The sequence below is a fragment of the Spea bombifrons genome, chromosome 1 (assembly GCF_027358695.1).
Source record: "Spea bombifrons isolate aSpeBom1 chromosome 1, aSpeBom1.2.pri, whole genome shotgun sequence".
NCBI classification, from domain to species: domain Eukaryota; kingdom Metazoa; phylum Chordata; class Amphibia; order Anura; family Pelobatidae; genus Spea; species Spea bombifrons.
In genome coordinates this window covers 90,806,709-90,834,186 of record NC_071087.1, presented here as the reverse complement: position 1 = coordinate 90,834,186, position 27,478 = coordinate 90,806,709, and the positions used below count along the sequence as shown (strand labels likewise).

Here is a 27,478-nt window from a genome sequence, read left to right as displayed (position 1 = left end):
AAAGTACACGCTTAGCCTATGAATAAGAGCTTTAGTACACCAGGAATGAATGGTATTAAATTACTTTGGAGCAAATTACAGGAGATATATAAAAACGCTTAAGAAAGCCCTGGACACAGATTTAACTTACAAAGGTCACAAAGTGATTAGGAAGGTCAGTAACGATTAGAACCATTTTGTCTTGTATGGACACAGCGCATTCCAAATTATGTTTTAACCCTTCGAGTGCCTGGGGTTGGGACACGTTTTCACCTCAGGAGGCCATCCCATATTTAGGTGTAAGCTCATTTTAGCTCTTTAAGAGCTTACACTTACTTATAGAAACATATTTTTTCAGGACAGATTAAGATAACTCATGGATAACCTAGTTTAAGGTAAAAATTTCATCCCATGACAATATAATGGGGAACATTTTTTTTTTGAAATCGTGTTCTGTTTCCTCATAGGTGTGTAAAAAGTAACAAAAATGAAATAATTTTCATAAAAAGGGAAAAGAAAAAATGTCGGTGCGCTAAGCTAGTCTCAGGCTCAAATAATACAAATGTATAATACGAGGCCTACCAAACAGGTGTAAGCATGCTGCAAATACAGTGTATTGGCTTACAATGTATACAAAAAATAAAAACTGTCTGCGCTTCTTACCCTAATAAAGTTGGCAACAAATATATAAACATAATATAAATGAGAGGTTTTGGTTATATGAAATGGCCAAAGCATAATTAAGCTCACCCGCCACGTCAAGGCACACTCTCAATAGGGTGAGAACCTACTCTCACCTCCTACATAGTGGGCACACAAAGCAGTTTATACTGCTACCAAACCAAAACTCTCAATTATATTATGTTTATATATTTGTTGCCAACTTTATTAGGGTAATTTTCATAAAAGCCTTTACCCTTAGTAAATTGGGTGTAGACATCACATGAATCCCACAGGTGACAGTACACACCTTACCGTAACGTAGGCACACAAAAGAGCTTAAATTCCATAATTACGCTAAAGAAAAAAAATCTAGGTGCATCTGCTTGAGTGCTATAAACCCCATCACTGTTATAACTACTCTGGTTGAGGTCCTGCAGCATTGAGTTCTATAGTTTAGAGGTAATTTACATACTTTTAGGCTGTGTGTAATGCGCTGTGCATAGGCAGTATTTTTATTCCGGGACAGACCCAAATTTGACAGGACAAAAAAAAACACAGCACTGTCATAGTATATTCGGGACTGTTGGCAGGTATGCATTATATTAAGACTAGCCCTGCTTGAAAATCGTGGACTGGCTTAGAGAGCCCCATTTTCTTTTTGCACAAGCAATTAAAACATGCTTTTTTGCTACCTGCTTCCTACCATTCTACTCAGATCAGGATTCTTGTTAGAATTAATTGTTTTATTAAACAGTGGACAGTACTGTTCAGAATACCAATTTTATATGAGGTGCACTGTTTAGAATGATTTTCATTTCTTATGCATATACAGAATGCTCTTTATGGCTGTTTAAACATTAGTCTTTTTTCTCAGACAGGGGATGGTTTATATATGCTGCAGGTGTGTCGGTATTCTCTTTCATTTGGATAATTTATAGGAACATCAAAAGGTCCTTCGGATTGTTGATACTTGGTGCTACCAAGGTGACATGGAAATTCATGACTTTTATACTGTAACTCATCTCATGTGCTAACCTTTCCTTATATTGATTATATTATTTAGGGTAGGATAATAAAGCTTTTGCAATATTTTCTGCCCATAAAGCAAATACAGAACAGAAGCTTTTTGTGGCGACATACATTTAATATACGTTACATTTCTTTTTTGGGAGTTATTGTTTATCCCAGCGAGTGTTAAAATACAAAACAACTAATGTAAAGCAGTCTTAAAGAAATTCATCTTCTGCTCCGGTGCGACATATACCTGTATTTCAGGGGTAACAAGCAGCGCAAAGGCCGCCTTGCAGGAGTGCGCTGGAAATTTGCAGTTCAGGTAAGGGTGTGGGGGAGTTTGTAGGAACAAGTATGCATGATTGAGGGAATGAATGAATATCTGTGAATGATTGATATCTGCGAATGAGGGAATTAATGTTTGTGAATGATGTTTGTGGGAGCGAGCGGGATTGGACACATATGTTGCGGGAGCGGTCGGTAATTGTCAGAAATTCAGCGGGAGTGGGATTAAGAAAACAGTGCTGTGCAGGGCTCTACATCCCACTCCAAAACTGTGGCATTAATATTGAGTTGCACCCCCTTATGGCTAACAGAAAGCAGAAGAAGAAATCACACAAGATTTCTGTGGGAATTTTAGTCTATTTAGCCAAAAGTGCATTTGTGAGGTCAGGCACTGATGTTGGATGTGAAGGCCTGGCTCGCAATCATCGTTCAAATTTGTCAAAAAGGTGTTAAATGGCCCTCAAGAGCCATGACCTGAACTTCATTTGAATTCCTCCAAATCAAACTCGTCAAACCATGCCTTTGCTGCAAGATGGCAGATCTCGTGTAAAACATAAAAGCAAATGACAGCTATAACAATCATATTCTACCAGTATATATTCGTAAAATAGAAATGTGCCAGCTCCTCGTGATTCATGAGTACAGTAGTTAAATGTCTATCTTTTGTGTAAGCCCAGTCACTGTAGTGATATACTTTACCCCCACTATTTGCTGTTTGTGCATTTATACTCAAGCAAATACTGCACCCATCAAAGTATTTGTTTTGTAGGAGGATGCAGACAACCACAATACGGCAAGCACAATATTTGCACCAAGTTATTTCCTTCCCATACGTATTGGTTTCCTTAGAATAGCATAATACTAATTTTCTTATGTTCATATGAAAAGGGACAGTTTGGTGTACCACATAGACCCACCAATGAAGAGTGGATATAAAAGTACTTTGTATGAGTACTTTCCTTAAGAAACAGCTGTAGCTCCAGTCCGTGATCCTGTTTTGGTGGTGCTTGTAGAGCTGGCTGGTGGTGAGCATACCACACGTTCTCCTTGGCAAGTAGGAGATGTTGTTGGCATCTCTTGCAAGTCTAAGAGCTGTGTGGTGGGGAAAGAGAAAATGCTTAGGTGGGAGTTCTGCAGAATCCCTCCATGCATTCACAAAGGGAACCAAGTGAAAATTTAAAGCGGACATTTAGCATTGCATTACAAGTAATGACTGGACTGTCACTTTAACAAGTCTTGACAAAGTCCATGTGCCAGGTCGCCATAAAGACTAGAAATTGCTCCCCGACTTTATCTTCTATGCGCTGCCGGGAGGCGGTGGGGTCCTGCGATTTGTGGCTGTCTCAATGTCAAGCCCTATTAAAACATATCCTTATAGTTATTATATAAATCCTTGATTAATTTACAGTAAGTGTTCCTGCATTCCATTTTATTTTATCTTTTCTAATAAGTACAATGTCAAAATGCACGGTAAGAGGTAAGTGTTGACAGCACTGTTAGCGACGCTTATGGATGGCACATAATGTTACAAAGAATTCAGGAACGGTTGTACTTGGAAATCATCAAGATTGAGTAATGGCAGTTATTTCCGCAACACATACTTTTGTAGTACTGTGTGTACTTACCTTTTCTCATATTTCATGTTGCAGTTAAGCAGATGAAACGTCTTTGCTTATACTAGCTGCATGATAGAAAGCTTTAGGTCATCTATTAGTGTTATGTCACTGTATCTGATCTTACAGTGCAGGAGGTATAAGACAGCAAGAAAAACTTGCACATGAGATGTGTACACCCAACATGGCGGTCTAGTGAGAAAACAGTCATTCTTTTTTCTTTAAACAAAATATACCCTTTTTTGTTTTTTTAAAACGGAGGATTACTTGACAACTAATTCCTTGGTTGAGCTGAAGGCTTTTGCATATACAGACAAATGTGAACTCCTCCCAGATGGACTGTATGATCTGGTTAACTGTGTTGTCCTACGGATTATTACTGTGTAGTAATGAGATCTCCTCGGTAATCCGCTACTTTGCTGTGTAGCATCATACATGCAGCTGCACATAGGTGGTTGTACTTATTGGTATCTTTGTTTTAGTTAACTTATTTTTTGAGAAGCTGGTGCTTGGATTCTCAAACTAACAATTGTCATATGTTAATAATATACGACAAATTCCATGATGTTCTCCCTTCTCGCATTTTCTTTGGTGCTTCATAGAAATGCAAAAGCTTTACAGAAACAGTAAAAAAAAATCTCTATATGGCTTTAATTTAAATGGTTTATTTTATGTTAAGAGATTATATAGTAAGTACTTTGTCAATCTTTAGCAGAACATGGATATTAAAATGAGTAGTGCTGAATAAGCATATTAGCGTTAGACAAAACAAAACTCAAGTCCTTGCTCTAGCACTAGTGAGTGTTACTAGTTACTATGCACATTATGTCTCGTGTTTGTGGTTCCATTCTTTTCCCACAAATGATCTTCAATGATGCTGAAAGGAACTCTTCAATATGTCTATATGCTACAAAGGTATTTAAGTTGATTAAATCAGAATTGGATGTCATCTCCCTTAAGAGGGCTTTAGACAATATATAGGAAACTGGGCAGTTAAACGGCAGTCAAGTTTCAACCTATTTAAATGCAAATTATGCATTTGTGGAAGAAAACCAAGTATGCTGTATATTAAATGAATACTTATTGTGGAAATCCTGTATTGAGAAGGATCTGGGAACCTATGTCCACAACAGACTTTCCAGCAGTGCTCAAGCAATTGCTGCAAATACAAGCATGTTGTACGAGATGAGAACATGTCATTAGTAAGACGGCATTTTAAATACAGAGTATGGTTTTGAGTACCAGTTCATAAAAACATTACGGAGCTAGAAATGCAGTGATAAGTAGAAAATGAATTAAAGCAGGATCTCAGCTATGAAGACATTTTCCAGATTGGGCATGCTGACTTCTTAGAATGGTGATATTATTTCCATGACTAGACAAGTCTGCGTAGAATAGGAGTTGGGTAGGGTTACCTGCATAAACACTCATCCAAAAAAATAATCAAAGATTTGTCTACTCTAGAATGACCTTAAACTTTTTTATAATGCAATTCAAACAGAATGAGGAGGTGCTTTCACTGCGTAACTGTATTAGCACTATCCATATGTCTAGCCATCTTGTTTATTAACTGCGTTAAAGTGCATCAAAAGGATTTGGTTATTTTTATAATGCACTAACTTTTCATCTCTGTTCTGTTCAGGAAGCTTTGCAGAGGATAATCACGACGCTTGCCAACAAAAATGATGAAATCCAGAATTTTATTGACACGCTAAACCACAGACTAAAAGGTGTTCAGGTAGAAATCGCCATTTACTTATTTCTCTCCCACTGAATTTAGTAAGATACTATTCTATTACCAGAGGAAAACTTAACTCAAGTAATGAGTGACCATTTTGCACATAGACAAACACTTCTCTCAGTCTACAAAACGGTTATACATTTTAGGGCAGGTAATAGAATACAGCCCCAACTCGATCTTTACACGCTATTAATACCATTTCTTTCATAGATTATCAGAAACACTGGGGTTACAAAAAAGTTATACATTTTCTCACAGTAGAAGGAAGGTGCATGCTTCTAGGTATCGGTATAACGTAACTCAACTCCCAACTGACCAACAACTTAAAGTAGTTAAGTACTACCCTGATGATATCTCATAGAACAATGCTGTTACAAGTGTGATCAAAGTGTTTGTAGCATTATAATTAGTTGTAGCAACGTAGATTACATAGAAGGCTTTTGTGTGTTTTTTGGGATGTGATTAAATGCATCTTTGTGCTGCTGCTTTGCAGGTTAACTCTACAAAAGTACTTTCAGAGTTGGACGAAGAATTTGATAGCCTGTATTCCCTGCTTGATGAGATGAAAGAGAAGATGACTAACAGTATAAAGCAAGAACAGGCCTATAAAACACAGGAGATGCAGGTAAGGACCCGCGTCTCCAAAAGATGGAGTCAAACTGCTCCGAAAGGAGAAAGGTGTCGGCGACTGTTCCAATTCAATCCAGAGCGGGGATAACTCGCAAAAAGGTGAAAAGCCAGAAAAATACTTATGCAAGTCTCATACGCTAACCCTCCCATAGTCTAGGACATTATGGTACACACTGTATATACATATACACAAGTGTCACTTTCTATGCAGTAATACAACAAATCAAGGTTGCCAATACATAGGGTCAGTTAATTAAGATTAATGAAATACCCTAAATTAATAATTGTGCTTTATTTTTTAGTAAAACAGTTTTTTTTAATAAAAGAAATAAAAAAAAAATTTGATTGACAAAATGCTTGGTTATTAATCATCTGTTATTAACAAAGCTAAGAACAATATATATTGTTTGACAACAAGATACACACATTAAAACACAAGTAGAAAAGGACCCTTGTCTAGTGTGCTCACATTGCGTTAGTAGGTTGATTGGGAATGATATGGAATGAGAGGAACTGCTTGGCCAAGGATGGTATGATTGTAGTGAGGGTTTATGGAGAAGTCGGTAGTGTGGACATCTCAAAGGAAGGGAGCCCAGATGGTTTAGGGCATTAGGTGGGGAAGGTCGTACATTTCTCTGAATAGGTGATTAGCTGCTTCTAGCAACAATACTGGCACAAATCACAGATGGGGACAATAAGGCAACAGATTTTTTTGTCATTCAGGTAACAACCATAAACTAAAGTATTTACTAGATAACCTAATATGCATCATCAATATCATCTTTGGCCAGTCTTTTTGAGCAGTACTGCACCAGTCGTAAAGCAGAATTATTGAAATGTACATAATCACCCAAAAGAAGGGAAGGAAAAGATTAAGCAACTGGAATGAAGTTTTACCAGTTACCCTTTAGAGCAAAAATTCTACTGGTTCCCTTAGAAGAAGCAGTGGTCTTTTTGTTGAAAATATAATAAAGTCTTTCTTACACCAGCCACAAACTAAGGCTGGGTTGTATTAGCAGAGATTAATTAATCTATGAAAAAGCTGAGATAAAACTAATGATAATTGCATGAAATAGGAACTCCGTCATAACAACCTTTTAGTTGCAGAGATTTGCTCAAAGCTGATTGACCAAATGCATTATTGAGATGCCTGTTCTTTGTTTGCAGAATCAGCTCGGCCAGTGTACAAATGCTATGGAGAGCTCTGAGGAACTATTAGAATTCGCTTCACGGAGTCTGGACATAAAGGAGCCTGAGGAGTTTAATAAGGTACAAAAAGTGGTTTGTAAGACGTAGCTTCCTCTAATACACTGTAAATTCACAGTGACTGCTTCTTAGAAAAGCATGAAGAGTGAGTGACATCTACACTATATACAGACAAATAATAAGAACTAAATCCTATGCATTTCTAGTACCTTCATGACTTTACTCACTAACCTAAAAAGGTAATTCATCAGCTGTTTGAAATATAAGACTGTTTTTAGGAATTTTTTATTTATTTAATTATTTAGTATTTTCTTATTTAGTAATAAATAATTTTTATTGTACTTATAGATTGCCAGCAGATGCCATGGTGCTAGTACAATAAGGCTAGAATACAAAATTAACAATTACATTAAAAATCAACCATATATAAATTAACAATAACATGGACGCATAAAGATATTCTATAATTGGAACTGGAGCGATCGCTTAAGAAAATCATAGTAGGGTTAATAATCACAGGTATACAATTTATTCAACAACAATGTAATCTAAAAACATATTAGCATAAAAAGGTCAATAGGTTTTTTTTTTTTTTTTTTTACAATAAGCACATTAGAATTAAAATACACCTAACGCATTTCGCTTCACCGGACTTCTTCAGAGGCGAGTATTACAGTGATAACCCTTGATGGATTATTGCTGTTAAGGGTAATAGGAGGAAGTTCTGGTGTAGATTTTCCCTTTTTGCTAAACAAATGAAGTATACAGAAACAGTGGAATGTTAATCTTGATATTTTTGTACAATACTGTGTTTGCTTTTCTTGGCTGTTGATCTTTGAGAATGTCCTATAATTCTAACAGCTCAATTAACACCAGCAAATTTTGTTTTCCAAAAATTGGGCTGCGCTGTTTGATCACTTTCGTGTAACGCGTATGCACGTTAATTCCTTGCATGGAGTGTGCTGCCCCTCAGACTTGCATGGAGACACTAACTCTACTCTCTTTCTTTCTCCTGACTTGCACCAAGGCTGCCAGACAGATCAAGGATAGGTACAGTACCAAACTCTTGTGTTTTGTTGTCTGGTATTGTCCGGAGTTCTGTTGCGTTGGAATTTTGTTTTCTGCTTTTAGATTTCTTAGCCAGAAGTTTAGCTGTTATGGATGTAACTAAATTGACAGAAGAGGACAAAGAGAAATAACAATTAAACAATAAGTCTTGTGACTATTAAATGTGGAAGTCAGAAAAAGAGCGGTAAAATGGTTCATCCAAGTTTAAGGAGTCAAGGATTAATTTATCTTATTTTTATGTCTATCAGCACCTCGTAATCTTTATGGTGCCAGTAGAATACTCTGAATTACCAAGCGGGAAAATATATCCATTGATGGAAGCTTTGAACTTGGATTCTCGTGGCTTGATTCAGTCACCTGTCTAACCTTTACTTGGTGTCAACAGTGGTGGTAAATGCATGGCTTGCAATTCAACTCTCTGTCTAAACCCCTAATTGCAGTCAGGGGTGGACTCGGGATGGCTTAGCAGCCGTGGCATCTTAAGGCCAGCGGCTGCGGGTTATGTTTTAATAGTCATGCAACCGACAGCTGCACATAGTAGGACCTGATCTGCGAACGGAGCAGCAGTATTGGTAATTATGCAAGCCAAGTGGCCACCAGCTCTCCGGACATCTGCCAGGCGTGCCTGATGGCCAATAATTAAATGGGCTGTGCAAAGTATTATATACATCCTTACATGTACATTCCAGACCTGGACACATCCAAAAGAACTTTGAAATACCGTAAAAAGCTAAAATAAACATACCTACACAAGTACAAAGAGGAAAAAAAACAGTATATGAGGGACAACTTAACCATTTAATTACCAAAACATTGTCTGTACCATCACAAAATAAGCCAAATCACTCTACCCACAGTAAATTACATTAAATTAGAAGTTACATAGTTTCATATTTGTTACTCCAACACAATCACAGTCACTTCTACAGGGGTGGTTCCTTATCCAATCATATTTTCACTTTCATCCCAATATTTGAAACGTAAATGTAATTTACGGTAAGCAATAGAACGGCTCATTGTTAATAACCCAGTCTGACACTCGGACTAACGAAAGTCTATGGAGGAACAGACCACCTAGCATTGCCATAGAGAGAAAGATAAAGTCAGTGGTCTGGATTAAGGTGATGAAATATACTTGCTAGACAAATATATGCATCAGAGATCAATCAGCAATCATTTTTAGATTTGTGAATTGGATGCATGTAATTTCAGGGGAAAAAACAGGATTTTAGACTGGTCATTGAATCGAGCCCAAGGTTCGGGTTTCTGCGGGTAATTTGCTTGTACATGAGTAATCATGCTATAGAACAATTCAGAATTGCTGTGCTAGCTTCTATATCCAATTCACCCTCTTTTTTTCTTAATCTCGTGTAGGGTCACAATGGCTGCAGCTTTTCGCCTCTGCCTGAAACCCAAGGTCAGCGAAAACATGACACACCTAATGGTGGATTTCTCCCAGGAAAGACAGATGATCCAATCCTTACAGTTCTTACCAGGTACAGTGAACTGGAAATAAAGGTTTGGCCAAAAGATTGTGTTCAGCAGTTTGAGCATTAAATCTGAAATTAAATAAATTAAATTAATATTTTGTTCAACCAGAATATTTCATGTGAATTTCCCCTTTTACCTTAGTGGCAATGCCATTGAAATTCTTTGATCAACCCAGTTAGGCGGTTGCCCCATACTTCTGCTCTCTGCTTGATCATCATTCTGAAAGTTGTAAACAGAAAATGCAATTATAATGTAATGATCCGAGAACCTGCTTTTTAATTCATAAACATTATTTAACAGAAGGAATAGTGCGCTCAATTCAACGAGCCGTCTAAACTTTAATTGGCTTTAAGTGAAAAATGTATGGTTAGCCTATGCAGAGAATCTAGACGATGACCCCTAAAAAAAGCTACAATGAAAGCTAATGGTAACACATACACTTAAGCAATTCGGTGGGGTCAGTGGAAGATGAGTGCATGTTAAATTAATACACTTTAATCAGATTTTCTAGACTGTCTAAATATCCTTAAAAACAAATGAACCCAACGGAAGCTAATGAAATATAGTATGTGCCAGCATCGCAATGCAGTACAGATTAGTACAGTGTGTATAACACCCCCACTGTAGCTGAATGCATTTAAAAGTATCACTCGGAGTACTTTAATATTCATTCTTCCAAAACAAAATATTACCGTCAAATCTCAGGTATAATATGAACAGCTTACCCCTTTTTCAAGAGTCTTGAAACAGCCAATCAGTGACAGGAAAGAACCTGCTTTTCCACTGAATTCAGTGGCAGTGCTTTCCATACAAACGCCTGTCTGGGAGCGGGATTAAGTATATCACGTGGAGGGAGAGGTGTTAAGCCGCACGCATCTCTGTCACGACATTTAGCTGGGGGTGTAGAACGGAAAATGCATATAAGACGATTTGACAGAATCCTCCATTCATTCGCAAAATGGCCCATTAAAAGTACACATGATGGCTGAAGTGTCCCTTAAAGGGAAAAAATATATTAACAGTAACAAAGGGTATTAAAAACAACCATTATAATACTGGCACCTTTTTCATTTTTAAAATAAATTGAATCCCAGTTAACCCAGCCCCACTTAACCCGCCCCTTTTTATCATCATTATTATTATTACATTGCGTGTGAAATATTACATTAAATTATATGTGTATGACATATATACAGTTGAATTATTACATACACATGTATGCAGATTAGTGGTAAACATGATGCTAATGATTAGGGTTTTTAATGTATATGTAAAGGTGGTAGTTGTCTTGTATCAGTTTCAGGTCGTATCAACTGGATCTGGACACATCATCTCTACAGTTAGTTTAGCTTATTTTAAGCCAATCTTCAATTGCTTTGATTTCAATCAGCTTCCAGGAGGTTTTCTTTACTCTTCTAAGACAAGCAGTTGATTTGAATTAAAGATAACATTTGCTGTGATGAAAGTCAGTTAAATTTGCTAAAAGTGTACATGCGGTCGAGCGGTCAGCGCTTATTCCTTGGCCATGTACCCTGGGAGTTGAATTGCTGACTAGTGAGTATGATTTTAGTGTTTGTTCTTCATTTTTGTTTGTTTCATTAGTCTGGATTTTAGAAGGTTCATTTCATAATGCATTTTGCAGGGCCAGATCAGACCTTTTTTTGGAGGTCCTTCATCATGCATGGTTATGTCAGTGAGTTTAAATGTTCAACTTACTTGTGTGTGATTATGCCACGCAGTTTACGCACAAAATACTAATAATTACACTGGTTTAGTGAGTAAAGAAATACTCGATTTGAATAATGTGCACTATATTAATGTTGCACAGTATCTTATCTTTTGCCCTAAAAAATTGCAATCACAGTCTACATGCATTCAAATTTGTGCATGCTCAGTTCCTTTGTTAGCGTTGTATACTATCCTTAGTCTGTAGTTTACATCAGGTGTCCCCAACCACTGGGCCGCGTACGGGTCCATAGTCTATAAGCATACCTGGGAACTTTGGGGATCCGGCTACCCGGAGCCCTCCCTTGCGGGACACGACCAAGACTGCCCACTGACGTCAGCGGGCGGTCCCATGACGTCAGTGGGAAACACCCCAATTTTAAGGGAAAATGGGCGGGGAGCTGGGCGTGCCTATAAGCAATTGGGCGGCACCAGGCGGGTGTTCATCTTTTTCATTTAGCCCTGCTGCGGGCAAACAGCAGGGTGAGGATCCACAACGCCCGCTTCGCTGCAGGGGACCTGGATCCTCCTCTCTGGCATAGAAGCCCCGGCGGATGTGACGAGCAGCAGCAGAGGTTATCTATGTGCATTGCGCAGACGTACATCGGCTGCCCCCACTAGGCACCAGGGAGTGTAGGGAATGCATTGGTAAGTCGGGGGGGGTTAGAGTGGCATATTTAGGGGGACAGAGTGGCATATCTAGGGGCATAAAGCATATCAGGAGGCAAAGTGGCATATCAGGAGGCAGAGTGGCATATCTAGGGGGCCTAAAGCATATCTGGGGGACAGAGTGGCACAATTGTATGTGCTTTTTTATGGATGGAAAGACAACCAGAGAAGTTGCAAATATATTTCATTATATTTTAAATTTAATAATAATAGAAATAAAATGCACAATAAATGTAATGCACTTGAATCAAACCCAAACCTGCGGTCCGTGGAAAAAGTCTTCCACAAAACCGGTCCCTGCCGCCAAAAAGGTTGGGGACCGCTGATTTACATGGTCTGTTAAATCTGTGGTTGTAAAAGGTGCCATTCTAAAACATTAATGGTACTTTCTACGTAAAAAAAACCTTAGCAGATCTATCACTTTATTCTTTCCACTGGAAGTTTAATGACACTTTTTTACTTTCATGATTTCTATTGGCAATAATCAGTGCCTGCTTTTGTTTTATGTGACTGGTAAAAATATGAATGAGCCAAATTTTAACATTATTTACTAATTATTTTTTGGGCATTGGTCAGGGCATTCAGCAGTAATAGTAATACTGTTTTGAACGCAGTATTTAGTAACAAAAGTGGAAAATTGTAGGTAGACCAGAACATATAAGCAATTACAGGTTGAAGCTTGACGCATGGGAATTTGTTAGTGTTTGTCCATCAATATAAAACGTGCTGGGAAATGCTGGGCTGTCTTTACTGTCTGCTGTAACCTTGAAATAGTCTTCTTTTTATTTTGTAGTTCCCAAAGCTCCAGAGATTGATCCAGCAGACTGTATGGTAGCAGACAACTGTGTAACTGTAACATGGCGAATGCCTGATGAAGATAACAAGATTGATCACTATGTGCTGGAATACAGGAAAACAAATTATGATGGTCTTCCCAGGGTTAAAGATGAGAGGTGCTGGGAACTAATTGATAATATAAAAAACGCAGAATACACTCTTTCTGGTAAGTGCAGCTACACGCATGGATCCTACTTATGCATATATATAAAAATGTTAAGCATAACATCCTGTATTTAGCAGTATTTGTTAGATACCTGGCTCCGTAAACTTACCTTTAATTAAAGTAAAATACACCAAGCATGCAATTAACCTATATGCACCGGGCATGGTACAAAATTGTAATGGATGATTGCATCCCTGTACATGGGATAATAATGGCACTGGGATTTTTTTTATTAATATGATTTTAAAAATACAGGGTTAAGGACACAGAGAACACAGGCTGTCAGTGACAATTATTTCTTGATTCAATTCTATCTCTTTAAAATTAATGAAATGCTCTGCAAATCACTAATACACAGTAGCAGACAGTTTGATTATAGAGCACATCCGTACGGTATTCATACATGACTATATAGTTATACATAGATTAAGTATAATGGTTGAGTATGCTTGTTGCCTTTATGACTGCTTTTTAACTTTGTCTGTAGACCCTGTGGGTCTAAGACACTCAATCAACAAATACCAAATTTGCTCGATTATAAGACGACACCCCAAAATTTGAATATTAATTTAGAAAAGAAAAAAAAAAGCCATTTGTGTATCACATCAATAAAGTGTGAATATTAAGCTATTGGAAGAAGTAATTGCTTTTTCCTGTTATGCTCTGTATATACAATTCATACATCTTTCCCTTTGTTGTCTGTGTTCTGAAACCGTGGGTGGATACAGTATAAAGCCACTTTCTTATGCTTTACTGTCTTTTATCATCTTGGTGTAATGTTAACAAAATAGTAATTATTGGATAATTTTTATTGGGGCTTATTCATTAAAAGGCGAGTTGACAGTTTACTTATGGCTTCAACTGCTTCACTTTACTAGTCATTAGGGAGGGCAAACACAAGTTTCTCCAGCAAGAAGGCCTGAGTTGGCTCTGCTTAAGGTATAATTTGATGGATGAGGAGACTGAAGAACTCTGATTTAACTATACATTGTACAGGACTAACCAAGCTCTTACCCACACAAGAAGCTCTTCGGGGTGAAGTGAAGTCAAGGGGATCAGTTCACTAAAACTAAAAACCCTGTATATGGCATACTTAAGTCAGATTTCTCCAGTATCCTCATCCATTGAATTATAGATTATACAGAGAGATACCAACCAATTTAGCTAGACAAAACCTGCTAGTGTTGGAACTTCGTAATGGAGTTAAAATATCAACTCTCCTGCCGACTCTCCATTTACAAACCGATCCCTTTGACATATTGTAAACACTTAAAAAGTCACTTTTCCAGAATGTGCTTTTTTATTTTTTTTTTATTTTTCCCTCCCACCCACAGACTCAATTACACAAGAAATGGGGGGGGGGGTTGTCCTCATAGAATGCACCATGGCTCCTCCCTTTTGCGGAAGTATGAAAAGAGGCAGGAGTAATGTAGATGAATTTGTGTAGAAATAAGTGCAGGGGGATTCATCAGCCAGTTGTGGACATCTTGGCAACCCTTCCCCCTTTGTTCTAGTTCCTGTGATGTGTACAGAAAATACTGAATATTTAACAGAACTTATTCATTGTTTGTTTAGTCAATTTTTTTATATATTCTTTTAAAGGTTTAAAGTTTGACTCCAAATACATGAACTTTAGAGTAAGAGCCTGCAACAAAGCCACAGCGGGAGAGTATTCAGACCCTGCCACGTTGGAAACCAAAGGTATTCTATAGCCTGGACTTTTATTCTTATCTGCTTGAGTCGGTAAATGTTAACATGGTGCCTGCATTGAATAGAAGTTTTGCTTTGATATTTCACTCAAAATGATTTGTGAGTTATAGTTTGTAGTTTTCAGATAATAATCCAATTGTCCAAAAATGCATCTCAATGATGTAATCAATTGATATGTAAAACGCAACAGACTCCAACAATATTGCACTGAAGAATAGGAGGAATCCCGTACAAGGATTGGCCAAGCTAAGTGACCATAGTCCTTAAGAACTTCACCTTTATTTCATAATCATATTATAATGTGTTCTGCTCTCAACACTCCAGTTTCCTAGAACAGAAGTCACAAATTCTTACCCTGAATAATATTGCAGTTAGGAAGATAAAGTTAAATCAAAAAGCAGAGTCTGGTAGCAATTAAAAAAAATTTAAAAACAAGCAATTGCGCAACTATTAGCCAGACCCATTAGGCAGTCACTGGATAGTAAACCATTGGATAGTACCTGACCACTGATATTAACAATGTGCAAACTTGTACCTGTTGTTTTAGTTCGGTATATTCTATATGTCAACTAGTCATGGTGTGAAAAAGAAATGTTTTAAAAAAATTGTAAGCAACTCTTGAGTTTCTCCTTTAAATTTTTTATTCCATTTTCTTGACTTTTTTAAATGGACCAAACTATTCGTTCTTTGTGATGAAAAAAAAGCTACATTTTACAAGACATTGTGGGCAAAGATGTACAGTACATTTCTATTCCACTACACACAGTTTTGTATTTTATTATAGTTCACAGTCCAAGGTTATTAGTGATTGCCTATGGCAATCGTAATGGGGCACTAAATACTTACACACACCTTGCGCATTTAGCTTAATGTGTCACATTCTTTGAGCTGCCGATTACCATAGGCATTTTACTAACTCATCTGTAGTAAAGGCCAGTTTACCCAGAGGTAACGTGGCATGGCAATTAGGATGTGACACAATGTGAAGCAGAATGGGGTTAGGAAATGTCAAGTTGTTCACAGTGAGTCACTTCTTATCAGTAAAATTAAGGCTGACACTGCAGCCAAGTGATGGCAAGCATTTAAGTCTTCAAGAGAAGACTCAACCTCTTCTTTTTCAGGCTTTATCTTGTTTTGCTGCATTGGTTTTTCTTTTTATGTATGCACAGTGGTGTGTGTGCACCCTTTTTGAAATCTATGGTTTTATATATCAAGATATAACAATCATCCATTCCTTAGCAGGTGTAAAAATTAAGATGAACACTACATGACATATTACATTATTCAACAAAGTCACAATGGAGAATCCATGTGTGCAAAAACTAATTACACCCCTTGCTGCTTCCATAGGGATTAAGATGCTAAGTAGCAGATTTAGGTGCTTCTAATCTAATGCCCTTGATTCATTGATCATCAGTGAGTGTGACCACCTTTTTTCACACAACTATGTGTATCATTTTTGTAAGCTTAATGGGGTGTTTTACTGTGTTTATTATTGATTTAGATTTGTCTTAAAACTCTTCTTACAGCCTTGACCTTTGCCCTTGACAACACCTCATCACATCTGAATCTAAAGGTAGAAGATTCATATGTAGAGTGGGACCCGACAGGGGGAAAAAGTCAAGAGAACAAAGTGAAAGGCAAAGATAACAAGGGCAGGTAAGGAAAGTTTGGTTTCTGTGTTGCCTTTTACTATACTGTATAATAAATGCACATGGACCAAAAACAATATTTTGCTTTGTTTTTGGTCAATTTGTTTTCGGACAACAAATGTTGTTTCCTGCCCGTTCGGTTGAAGTTCAGAGGGCTTTTTCATTTCAATAACTACATTTGTTGTTAAACACCTTTACTCTCTCGCTCACACTCTCTCAATGTCTCCCTACCTTCTACACCAACCACTTCCGTGTCCTTGTCTCCTTTTCCGCAGCTCTTCTGGTCTTGCCTATTCTTGTTCTTCACTTCTTCTGCATTCTTTTTTTTTGGTCTGCTTCCCACCGCTATCCACTGGGTTGTCCAGGCCTCAAGGAAGGCTCCCGCAAAGGGACATGGCCTCCACACACATCCTCTCCCTCAATTGGAGAAATGACCCTTTTGTGGAAGTACTCCAAGAGGGCAGAATAATGCAGACTGATTCACAGAGAAATGGAGGTGCAGAAATGCTTCTTCTACCTCTAATCAGTCTGCATTATTCTGCCCTCCAAGTAGTTCCGCAAAAGGGTAGTAGAGTCACTGAGCTCCCCATGGAGACAGCCTCTCCCTCATTCCTCCAATTGGGGGAGTAGGTGTGCTTGGAAGCTCCGCTCTTTGTCGAAGCAGTCTGGGAGGCCAGGTTAACGGAAATGATAGCAGGGATAAGTGAACTGAGAAAGAATACAGAATGAAAAGAGGCAAGACAAGATTTGGAGCTACACAAAAAGACCAACCCAGAATCAGTTGGTGGAGAAGGTAGAGGTAGAGATAGTGAAAAAACACACCTAAATGCAATTAAAAATTCAGAGCTCTTTGCTTCTTGTTTTTTGTTTATTTCATTGGGTGTCCCCCTGGTTTTCAGACTTTGGTACAAATTAAAGAAATTGGAAAATTTATTTTAAAGTTAAATTCACAAGTCTACTCTATAGAATGTTTGGTGTTTTCTTGGACACTGAGAAAAATATTAATACATCTTTGTATGCGTGTCCCAGCTTTTAAAATGATGTACTTCAAAGAGCAATAATTAAGCTTCAAGGTTGGGGTTTGTTTTTGTTTGTTTTATAGAGAGGAGGCTCCTTGGTACTTATAAAACAGGACAAAGCAAATGTAGTGTCTGTGCCTTTATATACTGCCTTACATCAGTGGAACCACACTTGACAATGTCACCAGGCACTTTCACATGCTGCAAGCACAGCTTAATGTGATCTAGCATGGAGTTGAGCATTAAATAAAACACCATTACAATACAAACTAAAAGTGACAGTGTCTTTAATGGATAAACAATTCTAGTCTTGCAGTACATTTTATATATATATATATATATATATATATATATATATATATATATATATATATATATATATATATATATAATTTTTTATTTAGCTTAGACACTATGGTCCTTAATGTTAATGTGGAGTTTTAACCCCAATGCTTTTAGTTTGAATAGAAGTGTACATTCAGTATATTAAATATTCTTCAGCACTATATTAACTTATTATGATCACAACTAGAAATCAGACAAAAACAAATGATTATACAGTGCAGTTATCTAGTGTACACATTTTAGTCATTAATCAACTCAGTTCAGATTGCTTTGAATTAGGGCACTATTAGCCTACAGTCAGCTGTATGGATTCACAGCACTTCCTAGTAAAAATAGGTCGGATATTAACTCTGAGGCTAATCCAAATTAGGGCTAGAAATAGATCACAAATTAGAGGTGAAACAGTCATACAAAAAATTACACATTTTGGGAAACAATTGCAATACAAAAAGTTGGAGTAATTAACCACAATTAGAAAAATGTTAAGAATAAATGAGGCGAGACTGAATTGCATTTCTCCAAGCCCAGCAGACCCACCTGCAGCCATCTATACCCCATCAGCCTGTCTAGCAGGACGGTGTGCCAATAGCACTGATGGGTCGTTACTGAATCCAGGCTATACGTTGGGGGCATGTATATTCACACCCAGTCTGTGCTCACAAGCTTGCAAAGGCAGTCCCACTACAAGAAATACTACTCAGTCTTTAATAAATTAGGAATCAGTGATGCAAACGTAATTTCTTTAAATGGGCAGTCCTGAGGACTGTTTACCTACTAGCGAGAGAAATAAAGAAAACTATTGATCAGTACAAACTCCTGTGAAAATTGTTATATTACACAGTGTAAAACACCTCAACCAGGTGCTCCTCACATGCTGCGTTTACATTTACTTGTTTTGCTTATTTTTGTTGTCTGACAGTGGCCATGTTACAGTACTGAGGAGCAATACCAGGTGAAATTAACATAGCTAAACATAGAACTAGGACCACTCTCGTGGCTTGCGTGGAAACTCTAGCACACACCTATTCTTAACACCAGTGTGATCTCTTTGTGTTATTAATCTACGTGCCTCTCTTTGGATTTCAGAAAGCATGTCTGTTTTTTGTTTTTTTCTTTGGAATGTTTCAAGTCAGAATCAAACTAGCCACTCTGACAGTAGAATTTACCCATGTGGAATATGGTAGCCAGATTTAACCAGACATTGAAACTGCTAAAATGATGTTACTAATGCTGGCCACTGGTTGGTGGAATTCCTTATGCATGCACAGCACTTAGTTGCAGCTTTATTTTGTGGTCATAAGGCTCAGAAATTCTATGCCCTTTTTTTTATTATTATTTTATTTTTTAATAGGAAAAAACTCAGACATCTTCTGTTATCTTTATGTACAGCCGATTTCGGCTTTGGAAGCTCAAAGTACCATTTTTCCTTCTTAGTTTGGTCATTTATGGACATACCATAATTACAAGAAAGCATAGTGTTTAATTGTCGATCAATAGATTTAATTTTAAAGAGGAGCTTTTACATCATAGATAAAGTCAAAGCTATCCTATCGTCAATATTATATTTTAGATTATATTTTGCTTCTCTGATATCCTATCTACCTTGGCAGCCAAGGTGTTTCATGCGCATCTTCCTATGATGCCTCAGTGAAGATTGTATGGCAGCCCTGCAGTCAGCCCAGTTGTAGCACTTTTTCTGTACTCTGTCCATTATTTAGTAGACTTTACACGAGCCTTAAGCACCCAAGGTTAATTACACCCTTGTGATTACTGGTAAAAATACTCTAGTGATGGTAGAGAAGAAACTCTAAATGTACACCTTTTATATACAATACAAAACTCAAAGTATTTTGAATGGATGAAAACTTTATATACAGAATTGGGGTAAATCAGGGTAAATTTGAATAGTGACAGTTCCACTTGAGAAATAGAAATCACAAACTTTAATACAGTTTGGCTGTAGCATAGTTACTTTTTAACTTAGAGGTTTTGATGTCCATAAATGTCCATGTTTTAGCTAATGGAAGAACACAAGGGTCCTGCCTTTAATCTTTCTGATTCGTAGTGAACCTGTCACTCCGGCAATGGTGTGGGTAAATGAATGGAGCTGTAGAAGAAAGGCATTCTGTAGATAGCATGTAGTTACAATAGTAAGCCATACAAAGTAGTAATAAAACACAAACAGGTCTACAGATGTGCAAATTATTGTTGTAGATAACCCACTTTGTACTCGGCATTACATTTGCCCACACTGAGTGACAAGTTCACTTTTCTTGACTCAATAACAGTAGTTTATTTTCTTTGCAAAAACAAGTTTTGTTTCTTAGCTTGGCTTGTATTTTTATTTCTTTTTCATGCTTTCCTATGCAACCTTTTATGTTGGTAAGTAAAACCTTTATCTTTTTGTTTCAGTGCCACTGACCGCATGTTTTTTAAGTTTGGAAGTTCTTTGCTACCTTGAGTTTTCTATATTGCTTGTTGTGGCACCTTCTGCACACCATAAAGTGAAGAAAAGGCTTTCCTGGAATGTTAGGCCATGTATACTGTATTTATAGATCTGGTCCTTGGGCCTTCACATATGACATACCTTCCATATATATTCTTAAAAGCTAAAACTGGACAAATGCATAACACCATTAATATTGCATATATTTTGTGAAGTAAAAAGTCTGACATTTAATTTTTCCCTTACAGAAGTGGCACTCCATCCCCTAAAAGAACCTCTGTTACTGCTAGACCGGCTATGGTGAGGGGCAGCAGAGATAGGTTTACAGGAGAGTCATATACCGTGCTGGGTAAGGAGACTCTTCTATCGATACTGCTTGGTGTCACGTCCTTGGTGTCGTTTGGTATAACCAAAGTGAGAAATTCCTTTTTTTTTTTTTGTTGTTGTTGTTAAGGATTTGACATATATGTAAATACATTTTATTTTGTGTTTGTTTCAATCATTTACCACTAGCAATAGTTGTATCCAACAATACCCTTAACACTGTTTTCAGCAGTACTCCAATAACAGCCATTGCCTGTCCTTTAAGAACCAAGAGCTATTACCGTATTTGCTCGATTATAAGACGAGGTTTTTTCCAGAGCAAATGCTCTGAAAAATACCCCTCGTCTTATAATCGGGGTCGTCTTCTCAGACCCCCCAAAAAATGTCTGCTGGGGCCATGCTGCTTACCGGTCGCGAGCAGCGTCTCTTCTGTTAGAAGCAGGAGGACAGGAAGCTTGCAGCGTCCTCACAGAGCTCTATCTCCCCCTCCCTCCTCTGGGGGCGGGGCCAGAGAAGTTGCTCTACAGCCGGTCCCCTGCAGAAGTCTTCGAGTGAGAGATCTGCAGTTCAGGTAAGGGGGTGGGGGAGGGTTTTTGGGTAAGTATGTGTGATTAATGTGTGTTTAATGTGTGAAGTATGTGTGATTAATGGAATGAATGAGTATTTAAATGTGTTTGTGTGTGATAGCATGGATGTGTAAGGGGGGTGGGGGTTGTAGCATGGCATAGGGAGGCTGTAATCCCACTACTATCATCCCCAGGTTCCAGCATGTACTGGCTGCCTTGGCTTGATAGGAGTGTGATTGCTGTTAGCAGTTTGATATATATATATCAAACTGCTAACAGCAATCACACTCCTATCAAGCCAAGGCAGCCAGTACATGCTGGGTTAAAAGGCATATCATGGGGCTGAGTGGCATATAGGGGGTTAAAATGCATTTCTGGACCTCCAGAAATGCATTTTAACCCCCTATATGCCACTCAGCCCCATGATATGCCTATATACCTCCAGAAATGCATTTTAACCCCCTATATGCCACTCAGCCCCATGATATGCCTTTTAACCCCCTATATGCCAGAGTGGCATATAGGGGTATAAGGCATATCATGGGGCAGAGTGGCAAATAGGGGGGTATAAAGCATTTCTGGGGGCAGAGTGGCATAACTGGGGGGGGCAGGTTGGCAAATAAAAGGAAATTTAAAAAATATATTTTTCTCAATCATAGCTTTTATTAAACATGAAAAAATAATTTACATGAATTAATATTTACTGGTAAAACTTTTTTCCTATAGGGTCGTCTTATATTCAGGCTTTTTGTTTTTTTCCTAAATTAATATTTTGATTTTGGGGGGTCGTCTTATAATCGGGGTCGTCTTATAATCGAGCAAATACGGTATAACAATCTGTGCCTTCAAGGTTTCTGAATAAATGTTGCAAATGACTTGTAATAGTAAGCTATACAGGGGGAGGCATTGTCCATATGAGGATTATGAGCCACTTCCAAAGGAGGCTGTTTTTGCTATAGAGTACCACAGACCTCCTATATTTACACCGCAGGTGGTTCATTTACTGGACTCTGGACTTCTATGATCCTTTAATAAGCTTTCTATACAGTGATTTGATTAGGACTGAATTGTGAACATATGGATGTTTTGGGCCGCTATGTTACTGGTCAGTTGGTTGGGGTTGCTGAAAGTCCTCCTCCTAACTGGATTTCTATTTGTATGTTTCATACAGGAGATACCACAATTGAAAGTGGGCAACACTACTGGGAAGTGAAAGCTCAGAAGGAATGCAAATCCTACAGTGTGGGCATCTCATACAAATCAATTGGCAAGTTTGACCAGTTAGGAAAGACTAACATCAGCTGGTGTTTGCATGTCAACAACTGGCTACAGACAACATTTGCTGCAAAACACAACAACAAGGCCAAAGCTCTGGAGATGACTGTCCCGGACAGGATAGGAGTGTACTGCGACTTTGATGGAGGTAGTGTTTGGGTGTATTGTGGTGGGTTCAGGCAGGGTTATTAAAAAGGGTTGACCTCTACAAACCTTTTCTAGAAATTCTGCATTAGTCATAATTTTTGAGTGAGGGTATTTTTTGTCATTTGTGATAACCTCTTTAGGTTACAAGTATTGTGCATAAAAATACCTATTAACCCCTTAACGACAATCCACGTACATGTACGGGGTTGCCGTGCAACGGGTTAACGACAATGCCGTGCAACGGGTTAACGACAATGCCCGTCGGCGGCTTTGCAGCATCCACGGAAGCCTCCCAAGTGAGGCTGACCGTGGATTCGGGGAGGGCAGCCCTTGGCAGCCCTCCCCGGAAGAAAAATGGCCGCCGCCGCACCGATCATGAAAGATCGCGGCGGCGCCCGGCTAAAACAGCTTAGGAAGCGATCTGAATCGCTTCCTAAGCATAAATCGTGTTACTGACATGCCTCGATATCGAGGCATGTCAGTAACACTACCCCCCTACCCCGATCACCTTGTGATTGCTCCGAGGAGCAACCACAAGTGCCATCCTGTAAATGACGTTGCCGTCATTCACAGGATGGCATCAACAATAGAAATGAGTTCATAGAGGGTCTATCCAGACCCTCTTGTGAACTCTCGAGCTCTTCCTGCAGGTTGAATGCAGGTACTGCATCCAACCATGCAAGGTCAATGGAGCCCAGCTCACTAATGAGTGATTAGTAAAAAAAAAAAAAAAAAAAAAAAAAATTTAAAAAATGTTTAAAAAAATTAAAAATAATATGGTAACATATAAAAATCCCCACTGTCACCAAAAAAAAAAAAAAAAAAAAAATTAATAAGCAAGTCCTAAAATTCTTTATCTTTACAAAAATTCCAGCATGGAAAGAGTTAAAATATTGGCATTACAAATGCCCATAGGGTGTCTCGTATTAAAAAATGCATGAGTGGATGGGATAAATTGAATTGGCCGGGTTCAAAGGTGTCCCAAATATGGGACATGGGGGCAGTAGGATCAGATGTCTAAATGGCCAAAAAATACACACCTCACAAAGGCGGCCTTTTACCTCCCAAATAACCCAACAAACCCATGCATGTGGGGTATCACTGCGCTCAGGAGATGTTACTGAACACATATTGGGGTGTTGTTTGACAGGGACATATACCAGGAGCGATAAATTTATACCTGAAGTACAACGTGTGTGAAAAAAATACAAAAAAATTTACTACCATAAAGTTTCACAAAGGCTGGTGGTAAAATTAGTGCATGGAAAGGGTTAAATTACCAGCATGTGAAATACCTTGGGGTGTCTAGTTTTTAAAAATATATGACTTGATGGGGTAAATTGCATTGGCCGGCTTCAAAGATACCCGAAATGGCACATGGGGGGAAGAATTACCAGATTTGGAAAAAAAGGTTTTGAAATAGCAAAACACTACCTGTACTTATTGCCCCATAACGTGCAGAAAAAAGCAAAAAAACATAAAAACATTGGGTATTTCTAAACTCAGGACAAATAGTAGAATCTATTTAGCAGGTTTTTTCATTCGTTTTTGCAGATGAGTAAAAGTTTTTTGTTTAAAAAGTGAGAAAAAGTAATTTTTTAACAAAAAATCCCCATATTTTATCATTTTTTATAGTAAATTAGATGATATGATAAAATTAATGGTATCTAAAGAAAGCCCTGTTTGTCCTGAAAAAAACAATATATAATATGTGTGGGAGCACGAAATGAGAAAGAAGAAAATCACAGCTAAACAGGAACACCGAAAAATGTTAAAATAGCCATTGTCCCACAATATACTACGAGTAATAACCCCTATTGTCCTTAAGGGGTTAAAACAATTGTACCCCCATACAGAGAGATAGAGTTTTTAGAAAATAGAATCTACTGTCTTAATGTCCTTTATTAGTATTATAAACTTATTTTTTGGTCTCTCTTGCAGGTCAACTCTCATTTTATAATGCCGAAACTAAACAGTTAATTTATAGCTTTAAAACAAAATTTACACAGCCTGTTGTCCCTGGATTTATGGTAAGCAAGAAGTCTTTGTTGGGGTTTTTTTTGTCACCTTTACTTTAAGGCATATGTAGACAATATCATAAATTATCCCCCTGTAGCTGCCATTTTTGTCCTCCCTAGACTAGAAGGTGAAATGTTTAGTACCACAAAAAAATCTTTATATGCTGGTATATCAATGTAATTTCGTTAGTGTCAACACTGAAACATTGTTCCCTATATGAAAGTAACACACTTGGTGTTTTACAGTAACTTTTTCCAGGCAGGACATTCTACTTTGTAAATGTACATTACTGCATGTTATGTATATGCGATCCATTAATAATTGAAGGTTGAACTGTACAATCTCTCTGCTTTTAGGTATGGTGTGGTGGGCTCACATTGTACACAGGGCTGCAAGTTCCAAGTGCAGTGAAAACCCTTCAGAAGGCTGAAAACGGCATGAGTGGATCTTCTAGCAGCTTAACCAGTGTTGCTCAATAACCTTACTTGAAAGGATTCATTGAACACTTGCCCCGACTGAGTGGAATTTTAGTGATTTTGATTTTATTTAGTAACTTCCTTTTCGCTGGATCATTTTGGGCTGTAGCCTGATGCTGCTGTGAAGCTTGCATTTCCCCTAGTGGCTGGCTCGTATGTGAAAAAGGTCATCAAGAAGACTACTGCAAGTTATAACAAGCAACTGAGGATATAGGGGGCAAAACAAAAAGGATCATATGCCGTACCATAAGGTTGTTCTTTGTTGTCATGGATGCAGTCTAGCACCCTTTGAAACTTACATTAACCCCTTAAGGACAATGGGCAGTCCTTAAACCCATTGAAAACAATGCATTTTGAGCCCGTACATGTACGGGCTTTGTCATTAAGGGGTTAAGCATAATAAATGGCTGGATTTGTCTATGCATCCACACAGCCCACAGACACTAATGCACTTTCTATTGAGCTCCATTTATTCTCTGTGGTTTTTCTTACACATGACATTAATGAGACTTTGAAAACAAATGGCTTTAGTTGTACGGGCGTAAGGTATACCGACCTGTTCTAAATTACTGAACATGAAATATCCGGGAAAGCAATCTGAAAATAAATCGGATGACCAAGCAGTGGTTTCTGTTTAGTAAGAATGTCTGTTTATACATATTTCTATTGAAATAACCGGTAGCTCCTTGGACCAAAATGTGCCTGAAACATTGGCCCATGTCTGGTGTTACACCTGCGCAAGTGCAGACATCATTAGGTGCTTGATACATAAAAGTGATGTGATTTTTAAATGTGATTGATATGGATTCAATGTTGGAGATTAATCTATTACTAGTAATTGAATAGCAATCCTAGATTATCTTGTAAATACAAATTAAAACCCACTCATATTGGCCCAGATGAATTAACTGAAAATGGGAGAAAAACAAAAATATTTGCTGGTAAAATATTTTGTAAAAAATCAGCTTTCCCTCTGTTGTGATCTATGTGGGGATTGCTATTCAGTTGCATGTGGTTTATGTCGGACTCTAAATCTAGGCCGTTAACTTTCACTCAGGGGCAGCATCATTGTTCTGAGAATATGACTACATAAGAAAAAACAAGCAAAAAAATCCCATTAACCATCTAAATTAATTGTTTTTTTTTATCAATAAACCCCAATGATATTATTGATAATACTAATATTAAGGTGAAAACCAAAGGCAAAATTTAATTAATGGTGACAACATCTGCTTCAAAGTGTTTTCCATGGTTTACTTTTTGGTGTGAGTCTCTATAGGTGCTTACTGATTTAGAAGGTACTGTGTATTCTAACTTATTTTAAAGGGCAGCTGCCACTGTTTTTAGTATAACTAAATTAATTAACACTTCCTATAGCCTTGGCTATCTGTTTTGGTAGCCAATTGTTGAGATTTTATGTGGCAAAACAAAAATTATTTGATCAATTTCCTGTCCTGAAGATCTCTCCCTTCACCTCACCCTTCTTTAAAAAGGCTGTCTGAACCAATCAACAAAAATCAGTCACAGTACTAGGGAAATTAATCAATGGAGAGGAATAATTATGCAGATCCTGAGAAAAGGGAAGTTAAGATACACTTTTAATAGGTAAATATCGCTTATTTCAATCTGTAAATATTGTTACATGTATTTATTGCACAGAACAAAAGAAGTTGGAAAAGTGACAGATCTGCTTTTTTTCTCCGTAACAGAACAAATTGAACATTTGGATTCATTAACAATATCAGTCATGTTCATCAGCCTTATTAAACCAGCCTTGGTCAGATGCGTTTGTGGTACATTTCGATTATTGTTCAGGGAAAAAAAAAGACACACAGGTGTCTTTATAGGTCCATTCAAAGTCACATCCATTAACCTGTTGTTAACATAAGCATGTGTCTACATATATACTGTATATGTTTGTGTGCATATAATATACAAACAAATACAGTGCCCTCCGCTATTATTGGCACCCTTTGTAAATCTAAACAATGAATTGTGAAAAATTTTCTGTTTAACCCTTTGATCCTTTCTTTAAAAAAAACAAAACTCTGCTCTCATGGATATAAAAAAAAAAATGCAAACAGGTTTACCCCCCCCTAAAAAAAAAAAACTATTACAGCTCCGGGTCTTCTTCTATAATGCGTGATGAGGTTGAAGCATACACGGCAAGGCCATTCCTCCATACAGAACCTCTCCAGATCCTTCAAGTTTGGATGTCGACGCTGGTGGACTTTCCTTTTCAGTTTACCCCACGGGTTTTCTATGGGGTTCAAGTCAGGGGACTGGGATGGCCGTGGTAGGACCTTGTTTTTGTGGTCAGTAAACCATTTTTGTGTGTTTGTTTTGGGACGAGTAGAGGCTTTTTTTTTTTTTTTTTCTTGAAACCCTCCCAAACAACTTGTGATATCGGTGACG

At 37.8% G+C, this 27,478-nt stretch overlaps 1 protein-coding gene across 3 annotated transcripts in view; it reads left to right on the top strand.

Moving 5' to 3' along the window:
• Positions 1-25,937, top strand: part of FSD1L (fibronectin type III and SPRY domain containing 1 like) — a 32,352-nt gene extending 6,415 nt beyond the window's left edge. The window contains exons 2-14 of one of the 3 annotated variants that reach the window (XM_053465868.1): positions 5,194-5,289; positions 5,786-5,917; positions 7,090-7,191; positions 8,156-8,178; positions 9,571-9,692; positions 12,875-13,084; positions 14,687-14,785; positions 16,324-16,453; positions 18,730-18,762; positions 20,505-20,605; positions 22,318-22,569; positions 24,510-24,598; positions 24,944-25,937. In XM_053465868.1, the coding sequence (XP_053321843.1) occupies positions 5,194-5,289; positions 5,786-5,917; positions 7,090-7,191; positions 8,156-8,178; positions 9,571-9,692; positions 12,875-13,084; positions 14,687-14,785; positions 16,324-16,453; positions 18,730-18,762; positions 20,505-20,605; positions 22,318-22,569; positions 24,510-24,598; positions 24,944-25,066 (1,512 nt within the window). In that variant the 3' untranslated portion in view covers positions 25,067-25,937. The remainder of the gene's footprint in view (positions 1-5,193; positions 5,290-5,785; positions 5,918-7,089; positions 7,192-8,155; positions 8,179-9,570; positions 9,693-12,874; positions 13,085-14,686; positions 14,786-16,323; positions 16,454-18,729; positions 18,763-20,504; positions 20,606-22,317; positions 22,570-24,509; positions 24,599-24,943) is intronic. The other 2 variants (XM_053465871.1, XM_053465870.1) reach the window with 2 other exon arrangements.
• Positions 25,938-27,478: the final 1,541 nt, after the last annotated feature.